The following is a 10,339-nucleotide window of genomic DNA, read 5'->3' on the forward strand; positions in this document are numbered from 1 at the left end:
ACGAAGCCAAACAACAGCAATGAAGCTCACCACCTCAAATTCCCCTGCAACTCAGACTAACCTGAGCACAACAAAGCCCCCACCCAAACAGAGCACAGCCAACCCCCCATCAAATCAGAGCACAGCCAAGCTCCTTAATCAGAACACACCTCCACCCAATCAGAACACAGCCAAGCTCCCACCCAATCAGCTCAAACCCCACTGGCAGTTAAAAGGAAGAAACAGCTGCGATCGCACACTACTCCTAGAAGCACGAAGCTGAAGACACCAGCCTGAAGATGACGAATGTGACTTCGTCGAAACGTCGCCAAGGTACTTTTGATTCTATGCGGGAGAAAGCCCGAATAACTAAAGACCTACATACATATATATTATATATATATATATATATATACATACATATTGTTATATATATATATACATATTTGTATAATATTGAATTTCGATAATTTTTATTGAAATATACATATATATATATATATATTGAAATCATAATATTGCAATTTTATTGGTATATGCATATTTATACACACACACACACACGTAAAAGGGAGCGAGAGCCTCCCTGTCCCTAAAGCCCTTGCCGTCGTAAAACGAGGACAAGGAAGGAACTGAAGAAAAGAGCGAGGAGGGCAGCCCTTCCAGCTCCAAAGGCCTGGCCAGCCTCTCCCCTCCTCTCCCTCCCCAGAAAGGAAGCCCTCCTGGAGAATCTCTTCGACCCCCCCGCAGCCCTGAGTCTTCCTAGGCCCGACCTGGCTCAGCCTCAAGTCTCCGGGAGTCCCGCAGGCCACCACCGTCGCACTCCTTCCGCGGAAAGCGCCGCCTCTCTCGGGCCTGCCTTCCAGGGACGGGACCGACGCCCGCCACGAACCGGCCTCGCCCTCCTCCGGTCTCCCCGCAGCTCAGCGCCGGGAACTGGCGGCCTTTCCCCGCCGGCCTCAGCAGCTGGTCTGAGGGAATCCGGGAGGGCCCGCCTCCCTCTTCTCCTTCCGCCAATCCCAACGGGCCCTTCCTCACCCGCAAAGCCAATCAGACTAGGAAGGAAAGGCATCTCCTTCCGCTATTGGGCCGGGCGTTCTTGCCCCGACGGTAGAGACGGCACTCGGATTGGTTGAAAGCGCGAGGGCGGGTCCCTCCGCCATATGAGGGGATTACCATGGCAACGCTGCCCGGCGGCGGGTGACGTAAGAGCGGGCGCGGCGGCGGCGGCCAGAGCGTCTTTTCGATAATGACAAAGGCCAGCTTCATCCCGCCCACGTGACATAGCTGAAATGGGCGGGGTTGCTTTGACACGGACCTCCTCCGTCGGGACTTACCATAGAGTTCCGAGGGGGTAGAGCAAACGCCCAAGAAGGAGTCGGCAAAATGGCGGGCGCCGTTGACTTCCCTCAGGGCGCAGAAAGGGCCATCCCCCCCACCGAGAATCCCCCCCTCCGCAATGCCTTTCGGAAGCCCTTTTAGGCCCCAACCGCTACATTTACACTGCCTGGGCCGTTTTTCTGCCTAGGAAAACACACACATACACAAACAAACACGCTCCAACCCGGGCTTAACGGCGCATGCGCCTCTGGGCGGCGACGTCCCGACGTCCGGGCCGACGTGACCCCGCCCACCCGGGTTGGCGCCACGTTTAAACGGGGTGGGAGGACGCGAAGGAGGACCGGCCATCGGCCAGCAACGGTCGGCGGGCAAAGCGAGCAGGCGAGACGCTTCTTCCAGCCGGAGGCTTCGGAAACCTGCCGGAGGGAAGAAGAGCCGCCTCCCCTGGGGGGGTTCCCATCGTTCCCCGCCATTTTTTGGGGGGCGGGGGCTGTGGTGTTTTTTTTTTCCCCCGTCGAACAACAACCCTGCGAGGTAGGCCTGGGCTGCCAGCCCGGAGGGGGGTGCCTTTGAGATCGAGCCGGGGCGGTCCTTGCCTGCTATGCCCAGAGGCAGCCCCGGAGGCTTCTCTTCCAAGGGATTCCTGGGATATTCTCTCCTCCCCTGCTGCCTCTGGCTTATTTCCACTACCTTTCCTGGGTTTTTCAAATTTAGGAGAATAGGAGCCGTTCCTAGCAAGGCCGCCTTTTGCAATTGACTAATGGCGAATTTGTCAATGCTGATGATGGTGTCCAAGTAGTGCTCCAGTTGTTTTGGGATTGCACCCAAGGCGCCTATTACTATTGGTGCCATCCTTGCTTTTATTATTATTATTATTATTAATAATAATAATAATAATAATAATAATAATATTTTATTATTATTAATACAATAATAATAATATTAATATTACTAATAATAATAATTGATCATCGCACAGTCAGCCAGATGTTCAGACTGGATATGGCATTTTTGTCTACCTGTCGAGTCCTTCCCAAGGACCTGGGATGGGCAGATATGGATGTTTGATGGTATTACGGATCTCGTCGAAGGATGGAAGCCGTTCCTAGCAAGGCCGCCTTTTGCAATTGACTGATGGCGAATTTGTCAATGCCGATGATGGTGTTCAAGTGGTGCTCCAGTTGTTTTGGGATTGCACCCAAGGCGCCTATGACTATTGGTGCCACCCTTGCTATTATTATTATTAATAATAATAATAATAATAGATCATCATACAGTCAGCCAGATGTTCAGACTGGATTTGGCATTTTGTCTACCTATCGAGTCCTTACCAACGACCTGGGATAGGCAGATCTGGATGTTTGATGGTATTACAGATCTCGTCAGAGGATGGAAGTGGTTCCTAGTAAGGCCATCTTTTGCAATTGACTAATGGTGAACTTGTGAATGCCAATGGTGTTCAAGTGGTGTTTTGGGATTGCACCCAAGGCGCCTATTAACTATTGGTTCTACCCTTGCTTGCCTTTGCCACAGTCTTTCTATTTCTATGTGTAGGTCTTTGTATTTTGTGTTCTTCTCCAGTTCTTTCTCGTCTATTCTGCTGTCTCCAGGCACTGCCACGTCCACTATCCAGACTTTTTTTGTCTTTCTTATTGACAATTGTTAAGTCCGGGGTGTTATATGCAGTTTGTGACTTTAAACAGCAGTCAGCAGATTATTATTATTATTATTATTATTATTATTATTATTATTATTATTATTATTATTATTATTATTATTATTATTATTTTATTATATTATTATTATATTATTATTATTATTATTATTATTATGGATCATCGCACAGTCAGCCAGATGTTCAGACTGGATTTGGCATTTTGTCTACCTATCGAGTCCTTACCAAGGACCTGGGATAGGCAGATGTGGATGTTTGATGTTATTACAGATATTATTATTATTTTATTATTTTATTTTATTTTATTATTTTATTTTGCTTCTTGCAACTGTCAATCTTGAGTTTTCACTTGGGTCCTTTTCCGCTATCCCCAACCTTTTTGGCACCGGGGTTCCCTGGAGAGAGGTTTTTCCACGGACCTGAGGGGGTGTGATTTTTTGTGCTGCCTGCATCCCGCGGATGGGGCTTTGCTTGTTTGTGCGGACCGGTTGCTGACATGCCACAGAACCCCCTGCTCTAAGGCATAACACTGATTTGTAGGAGTTTTCCGCTAAGGAAAACTCTTTTCCGGGCGTACATCTGCGACCGACAGAGAGTTATAGCTGTGCAGTTGGTGGAGCTTGGCTGATTTCAAGAAGCTACATGGGACCATATTTGGTTAGCATTTGGGTGGGACGCCATGAAGAAATCCAAAGGGGTCGGTTAAACCGGGAAATTTCCCAACCTCCTCGAAGGCAAAATCAAGCAACCTCTGTCATTTTGCCAAGAGATCCATATGACTGTGTCTGTCAAATCGCAAGGAGTTGAGCTCAGTTCAAAGGGGCCTTTGATAGTAATAAATTCCTAGCGTTAGCAATGGCTCAAGGCAAATTCTCAGTCCTCCAGGTAAGTTGTCTGGCAGTTGACTCATTACAAATGGACTTCTTTTCTTGTTGGTGCAATTTCTTTCTACAGCTCAGACTGAGGAAGCAAAACGTTTCGAATCCAGTTCGAAGTCCAGTTGCCATGACAACTGTAAGGAACAGTTGCTGGAATTGGGTATGTCTAGTTTAATGAAGAGAAGGACGAGGGGGGCCGTGATAGCCGTGTTCCAGTATTATTATAATATAATTATAATTATTATTATATTATATTGTATTGTATTGTATTATAATAATACAATACCTACAAATAGAAATAGAAAGACTGTGGCAAAGGCAAGCAAGGGTGGCACCAATAGTAATAGGCGACTTGGGTGCAATCCCAAAACAACTGGAGCACCACTTGGACACCATCATCGGCATTGACAAATTCTCCATTAGTCAATTGCAAAAGGCGGCCTTCCTAGGAACCGCTTCCATCCTGCGACGAGATCTGTAATACCATCAAACATCCACATCTGCCTATCCCAGGTCCTTGGAAAGGACTCGATAGGTAGACAAAATGCCAAACCCAGTCTGAACATAAAGTTGGAAGGGACCTTGGAGGTCATCTAGTCCAACCCCCTGCTCAGGCAGGAAACCCTATATACCATTTTGGAGAAATGGCTGTCCAGTCTCTTCTTAAAAACTTCCAGTGTTGGAGCATTCACCGCTTCTGGAGGCAGGTAGTTCCACTGGTTAATTGTTCTGTCAGGAATTTCTCCTTGGTTCCAGGTTGCTTCTCTCCTTGACGAGTTTCCATCCGTTGCTTCTTGTCCTGCCTTCAGGCGCTTTGGAGAATAGCTTGACTCCCTCTTTTTTGGGGCAGCCCCTGAGATATTGGAACACTGCTGTCATGTCCCCCCCTGGTCCTTCATTAAAGTAGACATCCCCAATTCCAGCAACCGTTCCTTATATGTTTATAATTGATCGTCACCAACCTATACGTGGATGCTGATGTTTGGAAAGTGCTGCTTGCTGGGGGGGAAAAAAGGCTACGCTTGCTTTTATGCGTCATAACATTTGCGATTTCTTTCAGGAAGATAAGAATTAGAAAATGCCTAAAGAAGAAGACCGGGTAATCCCGGTGAAGGTGGCACTGCGATGCCGCCCGCTCGTTCCCAAAGAGACCTCGGAAGGTTGCCAGATGTGTTTGTCTTTCGTCCCTGGAGAGCCACAGGTGAGGAAAGATTTGCAGCTGGCAGGTGCTCTTGCACTTTGACTTCTGACATTGTATAGCTCTTCCGGGAATGTCCTGCTATAGGTAGTCCTTGACTTACAGCCGTTTGTTTAGTGACCTTTCAGAGTTAACAATGTCAGTGAAGAAAATTGCTTAGGACCATTTTTCACCCTTCTGACCGTCCCCGTGGTCAGTTGAACAAAATCTGGACGCTTGGCAACTGACCCGCATTTATGATGGTGGCAGGATCCCAAGCAAAAGGGGGAAACCCAGATTCGCTTAATGACTGAATGAGTCGCTTAACAATGGTGGCGAGAATGGCCGTAAAATGGGGGCAAAGCTCAGCCGAACATCTGTCTTGCTTAGCGACGGATATTTTGGGCTCGGGTTGCGGTCGTAAGTCGAGGACTACCTGGAGCCAGAAAGAGAGCGAGTCTCCCCACCCAGCATGCTTTAAGTTGGGGGGGAGGCTTCCACTCCCAAGCGGACTGGGGAATTCTGGGAGTTGAAGTCCTCACTGTCAGCGCTGCTAACATTGGAGGAGATGGGCAATCTGGGAGAAGGAGGCCTTCCTAATTAGGTGGGGCCTTGCAACAGCTTGGGGTGGTGCAGAAGCCAGAAGAACAGCAGCTGGTGGGAGGACGTCTACTAATGGGGCCGCTAAAGCTGCGCTGGGTCGCTCTGGCAGGATCGACAGCTGAGATTGGGAGAGGCTGGATTCGATCAAAATCCCCCCCCCCAAAAGGTGAGATGACAGGATTGTATGGTTACTGTTCTTCTCTTTCTGCTCCTTTTTCTGCAGGTGATTGTAGGCAAGGACAAATCCTTTACCTATGACTACGTCTTTGACCCGTCGACTGAGCAGGAGGAAGTCTTCAGTACCTCCATTGCCCCTCTTGTAAGGGGTATTTTCTCTGGTAAGAGCCTCGAAAGCTGGGCGTTCAGAGGGCATTGCCGTAAAAGTCACAATCCCAGAGACACGCTTCGTCTTTCACGTTTCCAAAAGAGCATGTACAGATAGTCCTTGACTTAAAACCAGTGATGGGATTCAGCCAGTTCGCAATGGTCCTGTCAGAACCAGTAGCTCAATTTTGCTGAGTTCAGAGAACCGGCTGGATGCATACTGCTTCCAGAAGACCAGTCTAGGCCTCAAGAGGCCTGGAGGAGGCCTCCCAGGCCTAAAACGGCTCACCGGAAATGCGTGGATGCCACTTCCAGAAGTCCATTCTAGGCCTCGGAGGTCTGGAGGCCTCCCAGGCTTAGAACAGCCCTCCAGAAGTGCGTGGATGCCATTTCCAGAAGTCCGTTCTAGCCCTTGGAGGCCTGGAGGAGGCCTCTCAGGCCTGGAATAGCCTGCCAGAAGTGCGTGGATGCCACTTCCAAAGTCCGTTCTAGGCCTCGGAGGCCTGGAGGAGCCCCCACCCGGGCCTAGAACAGCCCTCCAGAAGTGCGTGGATGCCACTTCCGGAAGTCTGTTCTAGGCCTCGGAGGCCTGGAGGAGCCCCCCCCCTCGTACCTAGAACAGCCCTCCATAAGTGTGTGTGTCCTCGGAGTCACCCGAGTGGTGCAAATGGGTGTGGAGCCTTTTTGGCTGCAGGATGTTTTCTGCCTTGGGTCCCTTCCCGGTTGAAGACAGGCGCAGGCTGTTGGGGATGAGTACAATTGCCCCACTCGGGTGGCCCTGAGGACACAGGTCAACCTCCAAGTGGCCTCAACGGCTCTCTAAAAGGATGCAAATGACCAGCTGTCTGCAAGGCGTATAAATCCTTCCCTTCCCCACCATCCAGTGGGAGCTGAAGCTTCTGGGATGGGAAGCGAAACGTCTTCAAAGCATAATAAGAAAGTTCCATGAGGACACAGATAAACCTCCAGGTGGCCTCAACGGCTCTCTAAAAGGATGCAAATGACCAGCTGTCTTCAAGGAGTACAAATCCTTCCACTCTCCACCATCCAGAGCTGAGGAAGCTTCTGGGATTGGAAGCAAAACATCTTCAAAGAAAAAACAAGAAAGTCCAGTTGCCTCGTGGAAAAAGCACCTTTGGGACAACCCTGACCTGGAATGTCTGAGAATCTCCACAGACATCAGGAATTTGCTACTCTCTAAGCTGATCATGCTACTGGGGGCAAAAAGCAGTTATGGTCAGTGTTATGCTCAGTGGTGGAAGGAAACCAGGCCACAAAAAAAAACTGAGGTGGCTGGACACCCTCAAAGCCAATACCAGCCAGGGCGTAAACCAATCAGAAAAAAGGCGTACAAGGTTGGGAAAATGTGCAGAGTGGGTCACTTTTCTTAGGTATCTCAGGTGTGCTGCGAGAACTGCCATAAGGAGCTGCTTTAAGGGCTACGCCGTTGACTCGTCTACTTCGGTTTTGTGCTTGTCGCTCCGCAGGCTACAACGCCACGGTTTTGGCCTACGGGCAGACGGGCTCCGGGAAGACCTACTCCATGGGCGGGGCCTACACCGCCGATCAAGAGAACGACCCCGCGGTTGGAGCCATTCCCCGCGTCATCATGCTGCTCTTCCAAGAACTGAAACAAAAAACCGAGTGGCACTTCGCCTTGAAAGTCTCCTATCTGGAGGTGAGTTGACATTCGGAGCCAAAGGACGCAGATCAGCTTATTTGGGGCGGGGGGTTTGAAATCCAAACCGGGCTGTAATTATTAGGACCCCCCCCTGATGGTCTTTGAAGGGTTTGGGCATTGGAACGGTCAAGAAGAATCTGGTTGATGGGCTATCTGGGTGGGCTCCTGAACAACGAATCGGTTTACCGATAGAAGAGAATATTTGTCGCTCGGTTGAACTGGGGGGTCCTTGGTGGTCCCTGAGCTTGGCTGTTTTCTTGCAGACGTCTCATGACCCAACTAGGGAACATCATCAGTGTGGGAGGAGGATTGTGGGGTCCTTGGTGCTCTCTGAGCTTGGCTGTTTTCTTGCAGATGTCTCATGACCCAACTAGGGAACATCATCAGTGTTAGAAGGGAGTGTGGTAGGAGGAGGAGGATTGTGGGGTCCTTGGTGGTCCCTGAGCTTGGCTATTTTCTTGCAGACGTCTCATGACCCAACTAGGGAACATCATCAGTGTTAGAAGGGAGTGTGGGAGGAGGATTGTGGGGTCCTTGGTGTTCTCTGAGCTTGGCTAGGGAACATCATCCGTGCTAGAGGGGAGTAGGGTTTGCGGAGTGCGAGGTCCTTGATGCTCTTCTCAGCTGGTTGTCTTTTTGCAGACATTTCATGACCCAACTAAGCAACATCATCAGCGCTAGAAGGGAGTGGGGTCCGCTCTCCGTTTATATACCAGTGGCTTGCTCTGTCAGTGTTAATGGGAGTGTTCTTGGTGGTTCCCCGATTAGGCTGCTGTTTCCTGTTAGCTTGTTTGCCTGAGGTGGTGGTTCCTTGACTGGGGTGTTGTTTACTGCTTTAATTTAACCATCCCTTCATAGCCCAATAAAATGATAAACCGAAGCCTTGCTAACAACATATAATTAAATCAAGTAAGAGTAGTATAAGGGGAATATACTCTCCAGATTTTGCTGATAGGGTAGCAAGGAAAGCTGGCTGATAAATGACCAGCACTGTCCATTGGCCAACAAAATACCAGTCAGCAGTTTCCAGTCAATAAATATATTTGAAAAAAAAACAAAAATAAAAACATTTTCCTGAACGTTGAAAAGGTGATTATTTTAAGCAAGTAGCCAGCTATCTGTTTGGTCAACATTTGGCTTATGTTTCCAAGCCAAAACAGTTCCACAAACTCGGTGTTCACACTTGAAAACAGATTCTGCAGTCAGCTAATGTAAGGCAAGGCCAAAGCCTTCATTTATTGCAGGGGTGGGGAACTATGGACTTCAACTCCCAGAATTCTGGAATTCCAGAATTCTGGGAGTTGAAGTCCACGGGTCATTGAAGCATGACTGGCTTAGGAATTCTGGGACTTGAAGTCCACCGGTCATTAAATCATGGCTGGCTCAGGAACTCTGGGAATTGAAGCCCACCGGTCATTAAAGCAGGGCTAGCTCAGAAATTCTAGGAGTTGCACAGGTCATTGAAGCATGGCTGGCTCAGGAATTCTGGGAGTTGAAGTCCACGGGTCATTGAAGCATGCCTTGCTGAGGAATTCTGGGAGTTGAAGTCCACGGGTCATTGAAGCAGGGCTGGCTCAGAAATTCTAGGAGTTGCACAGGTCATTAAAGCAGGGCTGGCTCAGGAATTCTGGGAGTTGAAGTCCACGGGTCATTGAAACATGCCTTGCTGAGGAATTCTGGGAGTGGAAGTCCACGGGTCATTGAAGCATGGCTGGCTCAGGAATTCTGGGAGTTGAAGTCCACAGGTCATTAAAACAGCTGGCTCAGGAACTCTGGGAATTGAAGCCCACCGGTCATTAAAGCAGGGCTGGCTCAGAAATTCTGGGAGTGGAAGTCCACGGGTCATTGAAGCATGGCTGGCTCAGGAATTCTGGGACTTGAAGTCCACCGGTCATTAAATCATGGCTGGCTCAGGAACTCTGGGAATTGAAGCCCACCGGTCATTAAAGCAGGGCTGGCTCAGGAATTCTGGGAGTGGAAGTCCCCGGGTCATTGAAGCATGGCTGGCTCAGGAATTCTGGGAGTGGAAGTCCACCGGTCATTGAAGCATGGCTGGCTCAGGAATTCTGGGAGTGGAAGTCCACAGAAGGGGCCATAGTTCCCCATCCCTGATTTATTAGCTGCTGTATTCCGCTTGACTCTCTTCTACTTCCTTCAGATTTACAACGAAGATATCTTGGACCTGTTGGCAACAGGCAAGGAACGGACTTCTCAGATCAGCATCCGCGAGGACCCCAAGGGAGGCATTAAGGTAAAATTCTTTCTTAATACTTCACTGATTTTAAGGGAGGAACATTGAGTATCTAGTACGAAGGAGAAATTTCCTGACAGGGAGACCAATTAATCCGTGGAACAACTTGCCTCCAGAAGTCGGGGGTGCTCCATCCCTGGAGAGTCTCAAGAAAAGATTGGATAATCATTTGTCTGGGATGGTATGAGGCCAGGAGTCTTCAAACTTGGCCCTTTGATGACTTGTGGACTTCAACTCCCAGAATTCCTCAGTCAGGGTGCCTGGCTGAGGAATTCTGGGAGTTGAAGTCCACAAGCAGGGCTCTTCAAACTTGGCCCTTTTATGACTTGTGGACTTCAATTCCCAGAATTCCTCAGTCAGGGTGCCTGGTTGAGGAATTCTGGGAGTTGAAGTCCACAACCTGGGGTCTTTAAACTTGGCCCTTTCATGA

The 10,339-nt window shown here is 49.2% G+C and overlaps 2 protein-coding genes across 2 annotated transcripts in view; both read left to right on the top strand.

The window, feature by feature from the left end:
• The window catches only part of LOC107297086 (histone H3-like), a 92,444-nt gene that overhangs the window by 23,968 nt on the left and 58,137 nt on the right, over positions 1 to 10,339 (top strand). The gene's annotated exons all lie outside the window — the stretch shown is intronic.
• Positions 4,952 to 10,339, top strand: part of KIF4A (kinesin family member 4A) — a 37,011-nt gene continuing 31,623 nt past the window's right edge. The window contains 4 exon segments of the mRNA XM_015826450.1: positions 4,952 to 5,074; positions 5,877 to 5,991; positions 7,465 to 7,655; positions 9,817 to 10,034. Of these exon segments, the coding sequence (XP_015681936.1) occupies positions 4,952 to 5,074; positions 5,877 to 5,991; positions 7,465 to 7,655; positions 9,817 to 10,034 (647 nt within the window).

Source organism: Protobothrops mucrosquamatus, unplaced genomic scaffold, assembly GCF_001527695.2.
Source record: "Protobothrops mucrosquamatus isolate PMUCROS unplaced genomic scaffold, P.Mucros_1.0 scaffold3145, whole genome shotgun sequence".
Taxonomy (NCBI): Eukaryota; Metazoa; Chordata; class Lepidosauria; order Squamata; family Viperidae; genus Protobothrops; species Protobothrops mucrosquamatus.